This window comes from Anoplophora glabripennis, unplaced genomic scaffold (assembly GCF_000390285.2).
Source record: "Anoplophora glabripennis isolate ALB-LARVAE unplaced genomic scaffold, Agla_2.0 scaffold950, whole genome shotgun sequence".
Taxonomy (NCBI): domain Eukaryota; kingdom Metazoa; phylum Arthropoda; class Insecta; order Coleoptera; family Cerambycidae; genus Anoplophora; species Anoplophora glabripennis.
The window spans coordinates 109572-133787 of NW_019417024.1; the positions used below are offsets into that span (position 1 = coordinate 109572).

The window sequence follows — 24216 nt, forward strand, 5'->3', positions numbered from 1 at the left end:
CTCAAAATGATTTGACCGCTCCATTTCAGTCACCGGAGGCTCAATATTATCTGACTGATCCATTAAACCGCATGATACGACGTACTACTAGAACCTGTCATTGTAAAGAATCCTGTTGGCTATTTCATTTTTGTTACTTAAACTGTCAGCAACATAATTTTCTGCAATTGTGGCTGATTTCCACCCACCATGTCTCTTGATTGCTAATACATCAACTCCTGTATTAGCCAGTAACGTTGCCGATGTTCTTCGGAATGAATGGTCTGTATATGTTTCAGGATATTCTAGTTTCAAAAACTGTGCAATCTTATTAGGAATCATAAAAAGGATATTTTTGCCGACTGGTTGGTTATAACATCTACCTGCTTGATGGCGCATAAAAAAGCGTGAAATTTCAGTTTTGATTTCCAATTTAATCTTGATATGCAGGGTGTCCGGAAAGGTCATGTCAAAAATGAAGGGGTATACAGGGGACCCCAAAATAGTACTTCATAATTTTTTTTTCCTATCGGGCTTTGTTGTGGAGTTATTCGCCTTCAAAAAAAGAAGTTTAAAAACAAATTCCAATTATAACTTCTAAGTTGTTACCATGACAACAATGAAATTTGGGCAATTAAAGTAACTCATGATAATGTTCATTTCCAAGTTTAAACTGTTTAATCACTACACGTCAGCAGTTACTTGAAAGAATTCATGATGTAGCTAACCAGATAAGAAATGATCCAAATCTCATCCGTCGAGTGATGGAATCTTTAGTGGCCTTCCATTCGAGCGGAGGGTAGACATTTAGAACAATTTTTGTAGTATTCAGTTTCGTTAATTTGGTTAATTAATGTTTGAACTTTAAACCACAAATAATAATTATTGTTGTAGCAACCATTATTTTTATTTATCAGGCTACTTTGATTGAAATATGAAATAATATTTTTTAAATGCTCGGAACTTCTAAACAAAAACGAATCGGACCTATGTACATCTAAGCAAAAAATATTTGAAATTAACACAGCTACCATCTGTCAAAGTCTATCATAGTTGTCATAGAACACCCTGTATATTATAGTTATACAGGGTGATTCAGAACTTATCAAAAAAAAATAAAAATTGGACGTACAGGGAACTCTTACAAATACAATTTTGTAAAGAAAAAATCAAAAAGGAAAGAAATAGGTAAATAGAATTTTATAGCACCTATTTTATATCAGCAAATTCAACTGCTTTAGCCGTAATTGGCTTTAAATAATAAAATAATTTGACACACCTGATGTTACAATAACAGTTCAAAATTTTATGCAGCGACGCACTGTGGGGATTTCGCGGAAAAAAGTCATATATTCAATATACTATTAATGCAATATGCAATGGTATTTTTAAATTTCGAAATAACTGTTATAATCAGGTCAAAAAGAATTACTTTGATCTGACTACTAGTTTTTTTTTAACCGTTTCAAACTCATTACTTGTATGTTTTATTGAACTGACTGAAATTTAACCTAAGAATTTCAAGACGAATATTATTTTATTGCTTGAGCTGACATTTTTATTTTTGTTTTTTATTTAAAATAGGATATTTCAATAAGCTAAAATTGAAAAAATAAACACCGCAGAGACTTTTATTTTACGTTTAAAAATATTTTTATGAACATAGAATAAAAAAGCCCTATTTCTCCAAACACTTGGACCTCTAATTTTAGCTACATTTGCCTACAGTTGGAAACCACTACCAACATATTGTCTAATACCAGCTTCTACATTTTAAATCAATTTCAAGTGCTCCTAGGTGCTCCTTTTTAATTAGTTGCATTTATAACGGAACGGAACATAGGGAATTAGCTTCGTTCGAGTTCGTAAATTCGGAAGGGTGGGGAGCGCTGGGTGCTGTACCCTGACACGCATTTTCATACATAATATTTTTGGTTTCTAATACATACCTATAGAGTAATAGATATTGGTATTAAGTGTTGATTCCTGCATATAACTCAATTTTTTTAGTTTTGATACTTGTACCTCTTTCCTTTTCACCCCCAAATATATACTTATATTTTCTAATCTGAATTATTTTATGTTCTACTATATAAATAAAATTACAGCAGTCATTAAATTACTATATTAAAAAAAAAACTTTTTTCCTCACCTCCATACAAAAATCTCCAGTGTGCGACGTGTCTTGCTTCACCATAACACAAATGCTTCACCATAATACAAGTGTTGTCTTGCTTCACCATAAATTACCACGATATCCATCTCCGAGTTGCTATACACGCAAACCATTTTTGACACTAACTACTAAAAAACTATTGTAAACATGACCACAGTAAACACTATCGCAACGACGACAATTGTAAAATGGAATTTCAGTATTCGGAGTCGCTGGCTATCCACGCTAGAGCCTACAGTTGTCCAGCTATTTAATAGTTTAATGTACTACAACTTCAATAATTTTTTTCGCGGAAATTATAAGGATTTTACAAAAATTTCTTTTACAATATTGACTCCACTTCTCACACCGCATCTATTCCCAAATTTTTTTGGATAAGTTGTGAATCACCCTGTATAGCTTAATATTTTGTAGGTAACATTTACTAGCAAATGTGTAAAATGAATGATGAAAATTAGTTATTTAATTTGTCGTAATATGTATAGCGGATGTCTTACATAAAACTGATTTTTCTGTAGCTACAAATAGTAAAATACTTTATTAATCTCAATAATTTCCAACCATAACTACTGATGAAACTACATATAAAAAAAACTACTGACAAATAGACCTTTCCCTTCTTTTCTCTAACAGCCTGCCAGTCCTCAAGTCGTCCAGACAGCCACCCTTCTCTTTTTTGGATATGTGCTCCTGCTCTCTAAAGGAGAGAAACCTTTCCTTAGCCAACTTGTGCATGTTCTCCAAAGCGTCGGGGAAGGCTTCTAAAAATTCGTAAAATTTATCTATCTCGATCAGCAATACATCAGTAGCCTCTAAAGCTAAACACGAGTGCATCTCTCTGCCCACCAGCATCGTGCATAACCCGAACATGTCCCCGTCCTCCAGATGGCACAATTCGAATCCATCTTTGGTTATAACCGCTATCGAACCCGAAGATATGAAATAGATATGTTGGATCAATTGTCCAGCTTTGTAAATGAAATCCCCAGGCGTGAAGGTCTCCAGCTTCATCAAGGAGAAGAGGGCAGCAGCATCCGCCGAGGGAAAGTGCTTGAAGATAACGCACTTTTTGATTATCGTACTGGCAAGAAACGAGAATATTTGGGTTCTCAGGTAGCCGGACAAGCTGTTCATAATTTCGACTTGGTTAAAGAAGCGCTTCTGGAACTTGTACTCGAAATATCTGATCATTTTGTTCTTCACTGCAAAAGGCAAGTCATTGGCTTGCATGTACTCCTTCATTTGTGCTAATTCCCTTTCATAGTTAGACTCCGACAGCCCTGCGATGCCGAACACTCTCAGGACATCGGCTATCAAGAAGAGAGTGTACAGTCTTCCGAAAATTGATACGACGCTTAAGCTGATCTGCTCGTTGGTCTGGTAGACGGTGTACTTTTCAGAAGCACCAAAGAAGAAACACATAGTCATTAACAAACACTCGCCGTAAATTTGACTGAACGAAACGCCTCGACCAGGATCAATTTTGGCTGCTACCAGCCAAGAATTGTTAGGATATTCCTCTTCGTACACCACTGCTGGGATTAGGTACAGCATACAGGCAAACAAGTGCAGGAACATATAAGTTCTGAGGGCGTGCAGTATAACCTTTCGAACTTTCTTTCCCAGTTTCATCAATCGCCCTATATCATTCAAGTAGTTCAAGATGGTGTTGAGTCTGATGTATATGCAGGGTAAGTGCATAAAACCTAGTGCTTTATAAATATACCAATAACTATTCTTTTCATAAATATATCCATAAATAATAAAATAAACTATTAGATGAAGGACTTCCGTAGATACCAAATCAAACAGGAAAAATGTCTTCAAATACTTCAAAACCACTCGCTTAATGTCTATAACTACCTCTTTCGTATTATTATCTACATATCCCATAAAAAAGAAGCAAACAATAAGTATACATTGTAGTATGTAAATAACACAGTCGATCTTCGATCTAATGGTATCTATCTCCAGAACAATTTCGACCATTGGCTCCAAAAACATCCTGTACGTCCATACGGCAAAAAATAATAATTCGTGTATCGTGCAGAGCCTGCTGAACGGATGGATCATAAATCTGTAGGGACCCTTGATGTGCTTTCTTTGTTCGGATATTATCACTGACTTGTTAAGGGAGAAGGAGTTACACTTGTAGTGGTTTGGGTCAACTATAATGAGTTTCCTAAATCTTCTCGCCATGCGCTTGCAGAAGGTGGCATTGGGGGGTAATTTGGGGAGTCCGGAACTGTCTCTTTGGGGAAGACTACATACGTGTACGTTTGACATTGTTTAGTTGTCGTGATGACAGGAACTATCCTTTGTGATGACGAGATATTCCAGAGACCACTTTTACGTCCTGGATTAATCAAGTTATAGTCGCCTAAATCAATGTATCTATTAATTAATAAAGAATATTTTGACAAAGATTTATAATAGTATATTAAAGAACAAGTTTAGAAAAGCAGAGTTTTACTAAACGAATACAGTTTTTGAGTAAAAGCGAGCGCAGCGAGCGATTAACTTAAAAGCAATATGAGTTTAGTAAAACTGCTTTTATCTGCTTCCACTATAGTAAATAGACTATTAATACATTGTTTTTAAGGAGGTAAGTAGATTTTAACGTAGAAGTGGAAGTTGCTATGAAAAAAGCGAGTTATAAATGCATATTTTATGAACAAATAAATACAAATATTTGATGCACATTACATTTTATTAATTATTATGAATGAATATTTATAGTAATTGTACAGTTATTACATTTAGTAACATTTACAAAATCTGGATAATTATTCCCCTCGCGTTTACTAATTTTCACATTTTTCTCAAAATGATTTGACCGCTCCATTTCAGTCACCGGAGGCTCAATATTATCTGAATGATCCATTAAAACAGCATGATGCGACGTACCTACTATTAGAACCTGGGGTTGAAATATAATTGTAAAGAATCCTGTTAGCTATTTAATTTTTGTTACTTAAACTGTCAACAACATAACTTTCTGCAATTGTGGCTGATATCCACCCATCATGTCTATTGATTGAATACATCAACTCCTGTATTAGCCAGTAAATTTGCCGATGTTCTTCGAAATGAATGGCCTGTATATGGTTGAGGATGTTCTAGTTTCAAAAACTGTGCAATTTTATTAGGAATCATAGAGAAGGTATTCTTGCCGACTGGTTGGTTGTAACATCTACGTGCTCGATAGCGCATAAAAAAGCGTGAAATTTCAGTTTTAATTTCCAATCTAATCTTGACATATTTCTTGAGAATTTCTAGGTGAGAAACAGAATCCAGACGAGAAGTAGCTGTAAAAGTACGTGACATGCCATTTTTAGAATCTGGAATTGTAACTACAATAATGTCATCGAAATTTTTGAAATTGACGTTGTCCAAAGTAAGTTTGCATAATTCATCAGAACGGCATGCTCCTGCAATGCCTAAGACCGTCACTACCATCATTAGCAAATATGTATTATCCGGTGCCTGAACGAGAAAATCGTTGACTTGTAAAAACAGTTGACTTATTAGGCGCATAGCCGTCATTCTTACTTTCTCAGCTGGGGGTATTTTGATATATCCACGTTCTCCTCTATGAAAATAGTTGATTTAATCATTGAGTATCCACTCCATAAACTCACCGGTGACTTTAAAGTGACATTTCAGAAACACCAGTATTTTTGTTCAGGCACCATTCTTTAAAATTTCTAGATGCTCGTCCTAGCGCACGTTCGATTTCTCGGACAATAAAAATTTCAATTTTTATGTAGCTTTGTTTACCTACCTTAGAAATGACAAAATCCAAACAACAAGGCGACTTTGCAAGATTTCGAATAATGTCAAAAATAAAACCTAATCTTTATTTCATGAACCATAAAGAACTATGGGAGCAGATAAAATTGTATACACCACGCAGCAGTTAAATATAATTTCTAGTCTCGGACTCTATTGCCAGCCCTCGCTCCGCTCGGGCGCAAAATCGTCCTCGACTGGTAAATAATACTTACCTCCTTTATGGTGTAAATAACTATTGCTACGAGATATGTTTATACTATTTTTTTGCATTTTGTGTTAGCAGGTAATTATAATGTTATATAATAACAGTTAAGTTTAGTTTTTGTGAGTCGAATTAATTCTACGTTATATATTAATTATAAAAAGGAGGCTACTGAAATAATTTTGAAAATTGTTCTGGAGACGTTTTAAATGCTGCACAAGACATTGCTGACATTGCACCGATAGAGCTTAATACACTAATTTCATGTATGCAGTTTAAGTATATGGCGGCAAAAAAAAAAATAAAGTGCGTTTAAAAAAACTCGACTATTTATTTGATTTAAATTTCAGACTCGTATCCTGGGCAACACGTACTTAAAAAACCTAACTACAATAAAAGCTTGTATGCTTAAATACTGAGCTTATTAAGTGGGGATTATTTCCGTCTTCCTTATTTTTATTTTAAATTAATAATAATAATAACGTATATTTCCTCTAGTCAATACAACAATTGAATAGGAATAGTCAAAAGAAAAGTACATAAAGACTAAACTAATTTACAACTTAAAATTAACTAACAGAAAGTTGATTGACAAAATATTCTTCCACAGAATAGAAACATTTATTAACTAAGTATTTTTTCAGAGCCTTTTTGAAGCTATAAACAGAGGTACAAATTTTAATATGATTAGGTAATCTATTAAACATTCGTATACCAAGACAGTTAGGTGAGCTAAAAGACAGATTACACCTACCAAAAGGTATACTAAAATGGCCAGACTGCCGTGTATCAATTGAATGAATCTGATTTCTGTGGACAAACTGATTTTTGTTGACAAAAATATATAGACACATTTAGAAGGCATTGTTAAAATATTGTAACAGACGAATATCCGTCTACAGGATTCCCTAGCTGACATTCCGAACATACACCTAATTACACGTTTTTGTGCAACAAATACATTATCAGCGTGGCAAGATGACCCCCAAAAACAGATACCATATCGCAAACGCGATTCTACCTGGCAGTAATATAGTTTCAATAATTGATCAATGCTCAGGACTTTTCTGATATTTCGAAATTGATATGATACTGAATTTAACTTCATTACTAATTCGTCACATTGATTATTCCAAGTTAGACACTCATCCAGGGTTAATCCTAGAAATTTTACAAGATTTGTGTTGTTAACTAGTGTATTGTTAACATTAACATCAATACTATTACAGAGCTTTTGTCTATTGTGAAATCTTTCTATTGTGAAAATAGTAATGAATTTGGACTAAACAACCATTCACTCATCCTGGAAATCACTCTACCGCAAGTCTCAGATAATTTTTTATCCGATTTGTCTGAGATCACCACTGACGTATCATCGGCATAAAAAGTGAAAGACCCCGATCCTGAAAGCTCGCCTAAGTCATTAATGTATAAAAGAAATAGGACAGGGCCCAGCACCGAACCCTGGGGTACCCTGTATCGACTTTTTTAATTTCGGAAGTTACATCATCTATAGCAACATATTGGTCTCGATCTCGAATAAAAGTTGCCACCCATTTCTGGGGAATACCACGAATCCCATATTTTTCCAACTTGTCAACCAAGATGTCGTGATTTACGCAGTCAAACTTACATTAATTGAAGAAATTTGCATTGAAATTCCACAGTACTACGATAACTATAATTTTCAATAATCTTAGTATCAAATCGTAATTTTTTAGCAATATACAGGGTGTCCCATCACGAACTCCATCGATGGATATCTGGGAAACCGCTTGAAGGATTTTTTTGAAATTGTGATGGTGTGATACGGACCGTGGGGCCTACCAAGTTAAAATATTTTCAAGGTCATCGTACTTCCGGTTAAACCGGAAGTCAATATTAATTTTCTTATTTTAAATGGAACCCCGTATATATTATTGCATTTTTGGAAAGAACATCTATTTTAAGTTGAAAACATATAGCACACTCCATACATAGGATTGACCGTTTCCGAGATATTTTGATTTTTAAGGAAAAATTGACAAAAATTTTCCCGGAAACATATTTTTTATGCATATTGGAAATTTTGTAGAGGAAGACGTAATTTATCGAATTTGACATGAAAATTTTCCAGTTTTTATACAGTGATAAAAAAAATTATCGAATATGAAGTTCAGAAAATGTGGAAAACTCGAAATTTTTAAATGGAAACCCCTAATTTTTTTAACGTATTCGCATTCTGCACTAAAATTAAGTGTAACTTTGTTAAAGTTTCTCTATAACTAAACCCAGTGGATTTCATTTTATTTACGAAAAAACATTTTCCTTTTCTTAAATTGATGTTTCCATTTGTTTCGCACATTTTAGGTTGGCAGTGACAGGTGCAATAATATATAGAGGGATCCATTTAAAATAAGAAAGTTAGTATCAACTTCCGGTATGACCTTGAAAATATTTTAGCTTCAGCTTAAAAAAAATCCTTCTAGCGGTTTCCCAGATATCCATCGATGGAGTTCGTGGTGGGACACTCTGTATACTCCCAAGTAACATATTCTAGTTTCCAATAAAACTGAAATTACATCGAGTTTTCTGCACTTGGCGCAACTGAAGCAACGTCTACAAAATTTTAAAATTCCATCGCGCAGCCAAAATTCTCTTACGAATCTACCGTTCTTCTTCGAGGGGAGAACAAAAGTAATCTATTCGCCTTTGGCGTTGCGTTTCGGTATGCGGGTGCCGCCTAATTGCCCAGATTGCTTCAAGTTCGCCTCGCTGCTCTCGCAAAGACCCCATAACGCAATTAGGGTAGCTCGGAATCGCGACCGGAGACGATGCCCCGGTGTTAGCATTAATACAGTCCTTAATATTTCCGACCGCAGCCGCCGCCGTCGCGATAGAGGATGTCGTGCCTATCTTAGAGCGGACCTGGATGCTGGATCCGGCCTTTGCTGAGAGGTATCTACTTTATTCCTCTGTCTATTCGTCGCGGAAAGTAATCCAACGTCAAATTGTGCTATAAGATTGTAGTCAAAAAGTAAGATTTTTTTTAAATAACAAATATTCTAAAACTCCAAAAAATTTTTTTTATTTAGATAAATCATCCAAAAAAGATGTCCGAATAGTCCAACCTAATTACACTTGGAGAAAAAAAAATTATTACCTGGACTTTTATAAGTGGAAATGGTAAAAGGACTTATAATAAATCTAAAAAAAAAGAGGGTTGATTTGGGGGGTTGAAAAGTTATGAAAAATTGTATCATTGGGATTTCTGGTGAAAGTTCACGTCAAACAAAGAAACAAAAGTTGTAGATCATGCAAAAATCTACAACTTTTGTAGAGGTCACTTTTTAACATAATCTCAAAATATCCCAGAAAAATTCGAAAAACCGTTTTCTTCAGATTTTTCGTTTTTTATTACTTATTTCGGCAAAAATAATTTAATTTTAACGAAACTTGATGAAAGCATACCTTTCTGTATTAAATAACCAAAAATTTTTCTGATAAAAAAAATTAAGAAATTTCTGATATTCATTTTTTTCGGCCTGAAACACGGTAATCAAAAAAATCTGTAATCTCAGTTCAAAAACATGCTCAAAAATGCGAAAAAATAAAAAAATGACTTGCAACAATGAATTTTTCAGTTACTGTTGATAATTTGTTTAAATTAAAAAACATTCAAAAACTGATTACACCATTCAATTCTACGAAAAAAAAAAAACTGTCATTGTTTGACCCAAAACTTTTATTTTTGTACACTATTGCTATAAACATCCAAGTCGAATTACATATGCACAAATGATAAATTATCTCTGGATGATTTGAGATTTCAGCAATACAAAGTATTAACTGCAAAGTCTACTGTTGACGCGAAATCCGAAAACCAGAAATTTTGCAAAATCTTTTTTTTTCTGGCTTTATTTGAAAACGAGTTTTAAATAAATTGCATATTTACATTGCCACTTTTTTCCTCTATCCAATGGCGTCAACATTTTTGCAATCCAACTTTTCGTCTTCGAGGGGCCATAATTTTTTTAAATATGTCGCTGCTATTTTTATGACAAAATTTAGTCATTTTTAATTCTGAATTAGATGATATTACTATTGTAATCGCTTAAAAAGGTTTTGAGCTATCATTTAAACTTTTTCCTGAGCACGGCTCTGAACCCTTTCAAAATACCTGTATCTATTGGAGAGAGAGAGAGAGAGAGAGAGAGAGAGAGAGAGAGAGAGAAGAGAATAAAAGTCAAAACAGCACAAAATATCCAACAATTTTTTTTAATCAATAATTTAAAAAGTTGTGCCTAATAAAAACCTTATACGAATTCATGAAATATTTTATTATTTCTAATTAGTATTGTCAATAGTAGTAAAAAAAATTGTTGGATATTTTGTGCGGTATTGACTATTATACTGTTATGACTTCATCCAATAGATAGTTTGAAAGCGTTCAGAGCCGTACTCAAGAAAAATTTTAAATGATAGCTAAAACAAGCTAAAAATTTTTTAAGCGATTACAATAATTCAGAATTAAAAATGACTAGATTTTGTCATAAAAATAGCAGCGACGTATTTAAAAAAATTAACCCGATGATGGCCTCTCGAAGACGAAACGTCGGATTGTGAAAATGTTGACGCCATTGTATAGACGAAAAAAAGTGGCTTTGTAAATATGTAATTTTAAAATTCGTTTTCAAATAAAGCCAGAAAAAAATTAAACAATTTTGCAAAATTTCGGGTTTTTCCGGATATCTCCGGAACTACCTGGAATTTTAAAACTTTACAATGTATATCTGTGAATTCATCAAAATTAAAAAAAAATAAGTATATTAATCGATCCTACGGAAAAAAAAATATTTATTTTATTTATTCACTATTCGACTTATGTTTTATAGTAATACTAGGTATACAAAAATAAAGTTTTGGGTCAAAAAATTAGTTTTTTTATGTATTTTTTCCGTACAATTGAATGGCGTAAACAGTTTTTGTTTTTTTTTTAAATTTAAACAAATTATCAGCAATTACTGAAAAATTCATTGGTCATTTTTTATTTTTTTGCATTTTTGAGCATGTTTTTGAACTGCGATTACAGATTTTTTTATTTCACCAAAAAGTATGTCAAAACAAAAAAAAATGATCACCGGCAGAACTCTGTACGATGATTTTGCTATGTAGAATTTTTCTTTGAAGAAAATGTGTTTCAGACCGGAAAAAATGAATATCTTGGTAACTTCTTAATTACTTTACCTAAAAAAAATTGTGGTTATTTAAGACACAGAAAGGTATACTTTCATCAAGTTTCGTCAAAATTAAATTATTTATAATTAATTAATTGATTATTTATAATTATATATTATAATTTATTTAGATAAAAAACGAAAAACCAGAAAAAAACCTGTTCTTTGCATTTTTCTCGGAAATTTTGAGGTTATGTTAAAAAGTGACCTCTACAAATGTTGTAGATTTTTGCATGATCTACAACTTTTGCCTTGGATACTTTTTTGTTTAACGTCAACTTTCGCCAGAAATCCCAATCATACAATTTTTCATAACTTTTCAACTCCCCAAATCAACCCGCCGCCGCCCCTGCTCACGCATTTATTTTTTTTGTTTATTACAAGCCCCTTTACCATTTCCACTCATAAAAGTCCAGATAACAATTTTCTTATTTTTTCCCTCTAAATGAGTTATTTCGATCGGTCTAGAAGTCATCACCGTCGTTTGTTCATTCACACTATTTGCATTTTTTGTCTATAAACATTATTGGAAATATGTAAAGAGCAGGAAAAATATACAGAATTAGAAATTCACACCTCTCCCGGTACGATACTCACCCAGAAAATGAAACGTTTTTAAGATTATTCTCAGTACTTCTAGCGTGTACAAAAGTTGTCAGATATTAGTAAAAAACCATTTGAAAAGTAAAACTTAAGGACCTGCAACTTTTAAACAAAGCGTTTTTCGCCACTCAACTATTTTTACCTGACGAATCTATGATTGCCATATAATTATTTTCTAGGACACCCTGTACAAAATTTTCAGCCTCTACTACTGACTGAAAATTAGCAATGATACAGCTTTGAAGCTGGATAAAGAGGCTGGTACAAATTTGTAACATACGTGTAATAAATTATGAGCTAGGAATTTTCGTGTTGGGGTAAATGGTTGCTGTATCACTCAATTTATTGGTTGAGGATTTCAGGCAAACATCCTCTTTGCCTGAATGACTCGACACTGGGCGGCAAATAATCTTTAGAAGGCAACAAATACCATTTTAGTTGTGAATCCCTAACAGGTTCCCGGCGTTGTGTTAAATACTCGTATTTTCTCTAATTCCTGCTTACGCCGGTAGAGTCCCTGGTTCCGCTTTATAGAAAATAACAAAAAGCCGCGGTGGCGTCTCTTCAGACGGATAATAATTCAGGGGGTGGGAGTACAGTATGGAAATGTGCTCGTAATCGCATTAACAAATCGCGCCCGGCTGGAAATTTATTATGAAAATAACGAGTGGAAAATGGAGGAATGCGGGAAGTTTAATGCAATGCCCGGAGTTTTAACTCCCGTCTCATCTATTTGTTTCGCGTTTCAGCCGACGAAACTTTCAGAAAATACGTGTATCGTCAGGTGGGTTTAGTTTTATACGGTTAGAACTGAATACGTACCAGCGATTCTCTGTGAAAAGGATAAACTGAAAATATATCATCTACACATAATTCTGCAAATTCCCTTAACATCCCAGCAGGAAAAATATATGTGACAATTGTTGAAACTTACATCTCCTTCCAAAAATGTGATGCGATATCTAGTCGAACCCCTTGAAATATAAATTGCCTTGTACTAACAATCTGTTTCGTTTTTGAAGTAATAAATGGAAATTGTATATAAATGGGACACTCTATAAGCTGTATAGAGTGTAGCTACATGTTTCTTGTAACGTTCGTCCAAGTTGTTCTTGGTTGTTTGGACCAACAAGAAGTTGCTAAGCTGTCTGTTCAAAAGATTCCAAATGGGATTCAGGTCAGAGTTTCTGGCTGGCCATTGTGCGATCATTAACGTTGGTAATATATTGTTCTACAATTTGGGCGGTATATCGGCTAGTATCAAAATGAAATTATCTCCAGCAAAAGGCACAAAAGACATTACTTGAGGTTCTAAATTGTTTGTAATGTAAGAATCTGCTCATCTTGGTATTACCACCATCTCCATACGAAGCTCTAATACCTCCTACTTACAGACGATAAAATTTTGCAGTTATAAAGATGTGTATCTCATTTAATAATAGAGATAATAAGGTGAACCAAAAAAGGGCATTTTAAGAACAGATCAGGCTACAAGTCTGATTATTGTTTGGATTTGCTGATGATGTTGGCGCACTTCAAAGGCTGTAAAAATTCTGTAAAAATTCGTTTTCAAAATAACATCCAGCATTTAATAAAAATTGAATCATGCGTTTGTTTTTGGTGCCAGTATTAACAGATATTATCACAGTTACTCCAGTCGAATTAGAGTTTGAACGTAAAAGAATTATTAGTAGACATTTTGACTATGATTTTGACTTATGATGGGGAAGGGTATGTAGAATGATTATATCAAAAAAGTAACTCGAAAGAAGTAATCCTAAGTTGGCAACTTGCTAATAAGTTAATTTTAGAAGTTAATATCACAGGTATAGGTTCCAGTTGATCCAAATAAACGAACCGAAAAAGAAAACTTCCAAAAAGTTTAAATTAAGTTGCTCTTTACAACTAACAAAGTAGGACGCGCAAAAGCCGCTCGGGAATTCGCTCTTTTTGCATTAAATAGAGCTTATTTTTACGGCAATTTAAAAAAAAATTGCCGTAAAAATAAGCTCTATTTAATGCAAAAAGAGCGAATTTTTTACTTAGCTTTTTATTTATAACTTTAATTGTTAATTAACTATTGGACGAATCGGACCGTGATTTTAGAGACAATTATTTTCACAAAGTTTTACATTGATAGTTCATGCAATAAACGCGCTAGCAGTAAAAGTTAACATTAATGAACGGTCTAGACGCGGGATGTGAGTGAACAACGCTCTCGTCGCGCGCGAAATTTTTGACTTGAACGTTTCAAATTCGGTTGTTTAAATTAGTTGTAAAAAAACAACGAAATTAATTAAAATATCGGCCTCTAGTAGGTACACATGTTGATTATTGGATTGGCCGTCTTTTCCATAAATTTCATCAACATCTATGGTTTTTTTCAATGATAATGCGCAATTGTCGAAAACTGATCTTTCCGCGTTAGACCTTTATTTTACAGTTAACAAATAGGTGAAAAATGACTTTAGGTACAACACAAAATAACTATTTTTACGACAGGTCGTCTAGATTTTCATGGTCAGTAAAAAAACTGAAAAAACACGTAATTTTGCCATTTATTGGCAATTTGCCAACTTAGCTTCACTTCTTTCGAGTTACTTTTTTTTTGATATTATCATTCTACATATCTTTGCCCGTCATAAAATGTCTATTGGTATATATTTTTCTAATTTTCAGGTTTTATGATCTAATTCGACTGGAATAAGTTAGGGTTTTTTCCATTTAACTCTCCTTTCCCTCCGTCCCCTACAGTATCAACCGAATTACCTCGGCATGATACGTGATACTCAACCTAGATACAGGAACCCATACATAAAAAATTACCCATTCAGGACAAGGCAAGCGAATCCCACAGTCTAATAAGCAAGTCGTCAGCCAGCGCGTGCATATTAGCTCCCAATATAATACGTGAGAGACGGCCGGATTAGAAAATAACTTCCAATATAACACGTCTTACTGACACTTGGTCCGAAATTAAGGCAGAGGGATAAATTGAGTTCGTACTTCTCTCTCTCCCCGAACGTACCGAACTTAAATTCAAAACTTTTAATTTAGATCCGTTCTATTTCGTCGCTTGCATCAGCAGGGGGAGATTTATGGCCGAGCCGGTGCCAATATGCACCGGAAATAATGAGAAATATCAGATATTAGAACTATAAAACTCGGGTCGTTGGGTAATAGGTGGAAGGTGACTTTCTGACATTGTTATTTATGAAAACGGTGAGTCAGTGCTACGGTTTCTAACATGCTGTTTTTATTGGCAGTTACGTCAAAAATATCAAAATTAGCGCACTACTAAAAATGCACTACAATTTCAAAGTTGATTTTCGTGGATTTTCTATATCAGTATGCAGAGTGTAAAATAATAAATGCGGAAAACTTAAGGTGGTTCGTCACTGAAGATGAAGGAATGATTTTCATGTAAAAAAAATCAGTTTTTATTTAAACTTATAAAAATAAAATTACGTACATATTTTCTTTTAAATAAAAAAAAGCCTGCGCTCGATAATTTCTTGATTTTCCCCTGTAAGGGGTAGAACTAATCACGATTTTCTATGTTTGGAAAAGTATTCTGAGTACAGTGTTGTTGTACTTGTTAATATAGAAATGATACTTAAAATTTGTATATTTTCCAATCAAGCCATAAGTCTTTCAAAAGCTGGTATGCATTTAAAAAAGGCTCATGTTTGTGCCGGTAATGTTGAAAAATTTAGTTGTTACTTAACTGCTGAGATTATTTTCACAATCTCTGAAATAGTATATTAAACAACAAGGTTTGAAAACGACTCTGCACACGAGTGAGACATATTAAATTTTAATTTAAATCGTTTTTATTACTAAAATTGCCAGCGCATTAACAAAATAAATTAAATACAACTTTTAATTTAACTCGTAACATTTGAACATTCCTTCAAGGTTACGCTGGGAAAAGCACTATTATTGTGCACGTTGTTTTCGGTAAGTAATAGAGAATATTTTTGGTGTCGTGTTTTTAGTGCAGTTTTTCAGCGTGCGGTCGTTGTTTTCTTGTTGTATTCCAGTAGACGATCGTTGTTCTGGTTCTGTGGCAGCAGAAGACACTGAAGACTCTATCTTTTTCGAAACTTCCATTTTATTTGTCAAACAGTCATCAATGTAGCCTTCGGAAACTGTACTGGATTTCCACCCTCCATGGCGTTTGAGGGCAAGCAGATTTGAGCCAGAATTGACTAAAATTGTGGCCGATGAACGCCGAAAACAATGTCCCGTGTAACTTTCTGGATTCTCTAGCATCAAAAACTTGGCGATTTCCCTAGCCATGTTTCCAATTTTGTTGATGCCAACGTTTTGGCTTGAACATTTTCCGTTTTGATAGTTAAAAAAAAACTGCCTGTCTTCAGATTAGGAGGACGAAGAGCACAGTACTTTTTTAAGATAGTGTAAAGGTTTCCTGTAATTGTAAAACACCTTGGGAGTACTTTTTTTGTATTCTTCAGTTTAATCAGCATAGCACTGCCGAAATCTTTGGTGTCTTCTATTTTGAGATAACATAATTCCTCCCTTCGACATGCCCCAGATAGTCCAACTGCCACCACCGCCTTGATAAGTAAATATTTATCGTCTGATGCTTTCGTCGAAAACCGGCAAAAATCATCTTCTGTGAGGATTAGGGACTTCTTTGGGACGTAGTTTTCGGATTTTCGTTTGATTAGCGCTTGCAACTTTTTATAGCTTTCAAGATCTATGTTGTGATTGGCACTTAACGTTGACTTGAGCATCGAAAAAATCGTCCACAACGTCGAAGATTTATATTTCTTAGATAGTTCTTCAAAATACACCATTACTGCGTTTTCTGACAAAGTTTGGACATTTTTGGCTAGTCGCCAGTTCATAAATAAAGGCTTAACTCAGCTTCATACCTGCTTCTGGATTTTGTGGGCAGCAGTTCCGAACATATTTCGCTTGCTTTCTGTAAAATCTCTTCAGAATCACACATTTTCACACCCAAACTTCGGGAATTCAAAAATTTTTGAAGTATCTAATCAACAAAATAAAGGAGCCGTGACGGTTGCTATGAAGCTCAGCCAACTTGAAACATTGCATAATTTGGGTGACAACATCAAACAAAAATCACAATCTGGAGACGCGTGTGCAAAGATGACATAGCCGTGTGCAAAATGTTTAGCACACGGCGTGTGCAAAATACCGTTTTCAGAGCGTGTTTTCCGTGCGCAAAACCCCCTTTTGCAAGGCAGTCGTATAAAAAAATATTTTCACTATTCCCAGAGAATTTCGAAACAAAATTTACTCAAAAAATAATTCATACAATCACTCCGAAAATAAGTGAGAGGCCTCAACTGACGGCTTAAAGGATACACATGACTTTTTCACTTATTATTATTTTATTTTTGGCTTTACATTGTGAAATATTAATTTTACGCCACTTTAAAGGTGTAAGTAACTACAAATTGATTCTAAACATTTTTCTAAATTATGCATGCTAAAAAATAACTCGTTAATAAATCATCTAAAATTAGATTATCCCTTGATTTCTTTAGAACCAATAATTTCGAGCGTAGTTAGCAAACAAAACAATTCATACTATACTGACTAAAAAAAAAAATTCGCTATAAAATTATTAACATATAAAAACTATTCAAGTGGAAAACAAAACAGATATACAGGGTGTTCCTAAATAAGTGTCGCAACGGAAAACTGTAAATTCCTCGTGAAAAAAAGAAACATTGTTTTCCTCTTCCATTTTTCTCTCCGGGCTTTCGTTTTCGAGATACACGGTGTCAAATTTTTTTTTAGTTTTTTTTGCCAATATCGTTTGAACTACAGGACATCCTTCTCGAATTCATTGGACGTGTCAGTGGGGGACATTTTAAGGTATCGTAAGGGTTTTTCCCTTTTAACTTTTACGCCACTGGAAAAAATTGGCATTTGACAGCAAATTCTAAAGCGCAGATGAATTTTACACAAAAAGAGTTCTCTTGGTTAATTGCTTTAAAGTCAACCGTTTTCAAGAAAAATGACTTTTTATGAACAAAACAAAAATTTTGCTAACGTTTCGAAAATTTTTTGTAATTCAAAAAATAGGTAGTAATAATTAACAATTTTACAAAATTTAACGAAATTTTTTTTACATTCTTATTGCAGAAAGCGTTTGAAAATGTTTTTTTCATTTTTTTACAGATTATGAGCATTTAAAGGAAAAAAACGTGATCCTTTAATTTTTTAAAAAATTCAATCGAATGAAACAAAAAAACGGCTTGATGGATCGAATTGAAACCCTGTAGGGCTTTTAGGGGTACAATGACCTGTAAAAGGCACACTTAACATTAGTTATTTTCCCAATATTCTCAATGTGGAACGTGATTTTCTAGAAGACTCCTAAAAGTCCTAGTACGATTTTTCAGTCATGTTAAGGATAAAAAAAAAATTTTTTCTAAAAAACCAGGACCTTGTAGAGAATTCATTCAAGTTTCTGAAACTCACCGTCGATTTTCTGTGCAACCATTGGTTTCTGAGATATCGATGAACAAAGAGAAAATGATCCATTTTCATTGAAAGCCCGATAGCTCAGCGAGAAATGGTCATATCGAGACCAAAAAAAAGAAATTGAAGCTAAATGAACAACCTATCTAATCCATAAGGTGGTTAAGTTGGAAAATTTTTTTTCAAGTCACTAAAAATAAGATCGAAAAAAATTTCGAATTAGAAACTTCAAGCTCCAAATTTAGATTTAGATTTTTTTTTTATCCCTTAATTTTTTCCACTAGTTTATTTTTTGCTAACTTCGTTTAAATGTTTGATTTCTTATTTTTTTATAAAATTAATAAAAAAAGCACGGAGTAATACTTAGAATCACAGCTTCATCAGTAGTAAATTTAGGAAATATCCTAAAAATTGTATTGACCGTTTCTGGGACACACTTAGATCTCATGTAAAGAAAATGGGTCCCTCTGTGTATTTCGTGGAAAAACTAAGCGCTCCCCCCTAGCGTCGCCCACACCCCGGCAACATTTCAACGTCGGTGCCCCCTAATATATTGGCCAAACAGAATTATCAATAGGAAACCGTATCTCTACGGCGCACGGCAAACAAAAGTAAAACTGAAAGCCACCCGATACCCAATAAAGTTAAATTTACGATTCGGCCCCGTGTAAAATCCGTATATCCCTCGATTTTTCCATTGTGTAACGCAATAGCGGGAAATTTACCGCCTTGCCTGTGGGGACAAAGAAACAACGATCAAAGAATACACATTATTTTTTCGGGATTTAATTCTGCCACTTCGGGAGTGCACACTGAGGATAGCGGTGTGTGATGTCGGCTACAGTTACTCGAGCATACAGCCATCCCTCTAAATTTCAGTACATGGTTTGTTTTTCAAATCTTTCTATTACGGGAAATTATAAGACTATAACCTGTAACATTGATTCACATAATGAGATTTTAAAATAGGCAGAAAAAAGCATATCAAGGCTTTCCCCTGACTTAATCTTATTTTCATTGATTAGATTATTTCTTTTTAATTTTATTATACAGGGTGGTCTAGATTTTAATAGACAAACCTCAGGAAAGTGCTAAACAACCAAAATTAACATCACTTTGCTCTGTGAACATAGGCGCAGAAAGCCACCATTTATGAGATACAGGGCGTTGAAATTAACGAAACTAAAACAATTTTTTTAAATATCTAGAAAACCGCTTCATCAAATTTATCCAAATTTGGTACACATTTTTTTTTTCAAATATTTCTCCTAGTTCTGTATGTACACAGTCCAAATTCAAAAACCAGTGGCGGAGAAACAAGGATATCGTAAGTATTATACAACAAAAATTAATATCACTTTGCTCTATTTACTAGGCGCAGAAAGCCAACGTTTATGAGATAAAGGGCATTGAAATGATCAAAAATAAAACAAATTTTTTAAATAACTGGGAAACCACTTTAGATTTATCCAAATTTGATACACATTTTTCACTAGCAGAGCAAACATAGCTCAACTTTCAAGTAACACGAACAACAAGTAAAGTTATATGAAAAACAAATAAATTAAATCAATCATTCGAAGTGTCCATCTCCAAACTCAGTGCACTTTTGGCATCTTTTGGTTATAGAATTCACAGCAGCTCTTATTAAAACTGGATTTTGTTTCAAATTAGTGCAGGCTCCATTTAGCCTTTGCACTAGCTGGTTTCTATTTGCTATAGGAACGGCATCATTTTTTAAGTTACTCCCAATTAAAATAATCTAAAATATTTAGATCAGGTGATCTAGGTGGACAAGGTATAGGGCCATTCCGACCAATCCATCTGTTTTGGTAGTTGTTTGTCAGCCATTCACGAACTACTTGGCCAGAATGTGCTGGCGCCATATCCATTTGAAACCAGGTCCCTATTCGTTGGACCGAGGGTACGTCCTCCATTAAATGGAAGAGGTTATTTTCCAAAAAAATTAAAAACCGATCGGAATTTAGTCTAGGCAAGATGTTTACTTGAATAATATGTTTCATAACTCGTAAACCATTCACTTTTCGACAAAAATAAAAGAATTTTTTTCATCCGGAATGTTTCAGACCATTATAAAATATATTCATATTACCAATTAATTCAGTGGCGTAGAAGTTTTACTTTAAATAGGGAAACGATATCCTTGTTTCTCCGCCACTGGTTTTTGAATTTGGACTGTATGCACATAGAACTAGGAGAATTATTAAAAAAAAATTGTATCAAATTTGGATAAATTTGATGAAGTGGTTTTCAATATATTTAAAAAAATTGTTTTATTTTTGTTAATTTCCACACCCTGTATCTCAGAAACGGTGGCTTTCTGCGCCTATGTTCATAGAGCAAAGTGATGTTAAATTTTTGCTGTTTAGTACTTTCCCGAAGTTTTTCTATTAAAATCTGGACCACCCTGCATATATTTCAGGTATTGAAAAATGCCTTAACGCCACAAATAGATTTTAACTTGCTATTTTTGCTTGATTGAACATTTTTCCACTGAAAAAAAATTAAAGAAATAATCCTTAACGTCAAAGAAATCAGTCAAGAGATTGTTGAATGTGTAGTATGAGTGAAATCTTCCCTTTTGCGATAATAAAGGGTGTTAAAACCAGACGTCACACTATGTTTCACTTTTCATGGAGCCACCTTTATTTTTCTGTTATTTTAGCAAACTGATATAACCAAATTATAATAGCGATTATTTTATTTAAAAGTTAGTTATTTATTCTAATTTACCTTCCCCAGAAACCCCTCTGTACCAAATTTGAATAAAATTTCTTAATTTAAAAACTATCACAATTCAGATATGCTTTATAGGTATATTACACCAGGAAAATTAGCGAAAATAAAAGAGAAAAGCGAAAAATAAAACAAAAACTAAATGTTTGGGCTTACACATTTCGAGCACATTTCAAGATATTTCATAGTATTAATTTTCAGACTACAGATATTTTTTTTTCGCGCTAAAATGTGAAAAAGGTTTAATTTTAAATAAGAGTACAGAGGTACACTATACGTAATTTTTTATAAATTAGAAAAAGAAATCTCTGAGCTGACATTGTTCATGTACTTATTTTAAAGTACATGATAAACCCCGTATAATTATAATTTTATGAGTTTTAGCTGTTTCTACAGTCCCCAATCAAAACCTGTTACAGTTTTAAAAACGTGTAACAGAAACCGGTGCTATTAAAAGGCATAATATTAAGATATTTTTAATTGCTTTGCTGTCGTTTTATTACAATCTCCGCTTATTTAAGGCCAGGTATTATTAGTAACCTGGCAATCTCGGGCGGCGACGGAATTCGCCAGGAATGCTCGCAGGAAGAGAGCGTGGGAATTTCCAATGTTATTCTTTAATATTACCCTGAATAATGGGAATATACCAAGTAATTTCGTTCCGTTGAGAATCAAGCACCAAGATTGCGTTTAATTTCGTGTAAATAATTTTAACGTTGGGTTTGTTTTATTATCTCTGCAATAGCCGCTCTATTCAAATTAATTCTATAATAGTCCTATACTTTGTAATTTAGTCATAAAGAGATTTTGGTTCCGTAGAGAATTTTATAACCAATAAGTATAATATATTAGGCGTCAAACTTTAATGTTAGATTGTAGATCCTAAATCAGCAATCGTTAAAAAAGTTCCTATAAATATGATTGTGTACGAGATATGGGGTGTTACACTTATTGGCATAAAAATCTGCCACCCTCTGGCGGAGATATTGAGGCACACCAAATGAACGTAATATATTGAATAACTCCTTATTGCGAAGTAGTTAATAAGACTAAAAAACTCACCCTATCAATACTGAAGAGCCCTCCCGCCATGGTAGGACTCCACACGGGCTCAGCCGGGTTCTTATGCCTCTTCTTCTCGTGTTCGGGCACCGCGTGCCAGTTGAACTGCAGGTTCCAGTCGAAACCGCCGACGTTGACGCCGCCGCTATCGTGGTAGTGGTACTCCAGGGTGGTGTCGTCGATGACGTCTATCACCGGGCACACCACGGTGGTGGGGTCTCGGGCGATCCGATCGAGGAGAGGTTCCAACCAGCCCGTGGTGCATTCGCAGTGGGAATCCAGGTAGGTGAGGACCTGTCCCTTGGCGCCGGTAGCACCTGGAGGAAGACGATGTTTATTCCTGTCTTCGATGGACACAAAAATGGGTTCACCAAAGAATTATCGCTGAACGTTTGAAGAGAGCAACCAGTATGAGCTTATTTTGACTTCAAGTATTTCCTGTTTATCAACGAATGCGTTTTAAAGTTAACTGTATCGTGATTGAAGACATTGTGGGGGTAGAACGGAAAAGCTTTTAAATGGTAATTAATTTAAGGCTTCTTTCTTAGTACCATGAAATACCTTCATTTAAAGAGAAGCTAGGCTCTATGTTATGGATTACAACAAAACTTCTATCAATTATATATGTATACACTAATAAGTTGAAGTGGCTCTTATACTGGGAAAGTTTTTCGGCAGTAATGACAGTTATTGGATACTACACAACGAAATTAAAAAGGAGAAAGGTGGAAAACTAATGAACTGTTACTTACATTGATTCAGGCAGAATAAAGATTGACACAGGTTGTTTGAATGCTTTAATAAGGTTAGGAGCTGAAAACAATGTGATGTTAGTTTGGATACTATAGAATGACTTCAGACAAGGAAAAGATTGATTAGTTAGCCAAAGCAAGTTTTTATACGACTTTTATACAGCATTGCTAACTGCCTCAAGATACCTATGTTGGACTGGATGAAATATAGGACCTAAAAATTAAGACAAGAAATATCTGGGGAGAAGCAAGGCGAATCTGACAAAGGATCTATTGAGTATAAGTTGCAGATAAATAAGAACAAATGTAAGACTGCTGATTCAGGCTTGGTAGAAGACAGCTTCTTTTGGTTCTGCCAATAAGAGGAACCTAGTAACAGTGCGGTATATACTGCTGGAAATCAATGATTCAAGAGATACTAACGCAATTTGCTCTGGTACCAATATGGGAAACCAAACAACCATCAAAAAAGAAGACGAATAACTGCTGTGATTAAGCAGGAATCAGTTACACACAATGGCAGGTCTCCTAACAAAAAGACCATTGTGGTTTAAAAGGACATCTGAATAGAATTAGTCTATCTGAGGAATACCTTGCGAAGAGCAATTAAAAATTCTGTGCACCATTGGGTCAAAAAAGCCAGGTGAACAAACAAAATTGGATCTAGAAGACTGTAGCAGCCAGTTCAACTACTGCAAGGGGCCAGTATCTGCGACGGGTGCTAGACTTAAAAGGGTATTACCAGTACAATAACCCGCAAGCCTTACCCAATAATCTCGCCCTGATTAGCCCTTCCCTCCTGTTGGCCCTGATGATCTTGACTTTGGGTTCGTTGGACCAGTAGTCCTCCAACTGCTGCTTTGTGTGGGGCATGTCGGAGTAGTCGTCCACAAGGATGACCTCCTCGATGAGGTGGTTGGGCGACCGGTCTAACACCGAGTGGACCGTCCTCAGCAGCACCGACCACGCCTCGTTGTGGAAGCAGATGATCACAGAGGTTGACGGGAGGTTGTCCTGGTAACGACCTGGAGCTTTGCACCTAGAATCAAAGAGAACAGGTGTTGAAATGATGTATCTACGTAAACAATATGTTCTTCAAGTACCTAACGCAAATACTTTACTTATTAAACAAAGTACCTTCAAGGTAGTATCAATTTTTTTTATGAGTTTGGACTTTGTCTTCATCATATA

General features: G+C 34.4%; 1 protein-coding gene across 1 annotated transcript in view; it reads right to left on the reverse strand.

Annotated features, from left to right (window-relative positions):
* Positions 1-24216, reverse strand: part of LOC108915806 (putative polypeptide N-acetylgalactosaminyltransferase 9) — a 125800-nt gene that overhangs the window by 78709 nt on the left and 22875 nt on the right. The window contains 2 exon segments of the mRNA XM_023455811.1: positions 22274-22590; positions 23793-24064. Coding sequence (XP_023311579.1) covers positions 22274-22590; positions 23793-24064 — 589 coding nt within the window.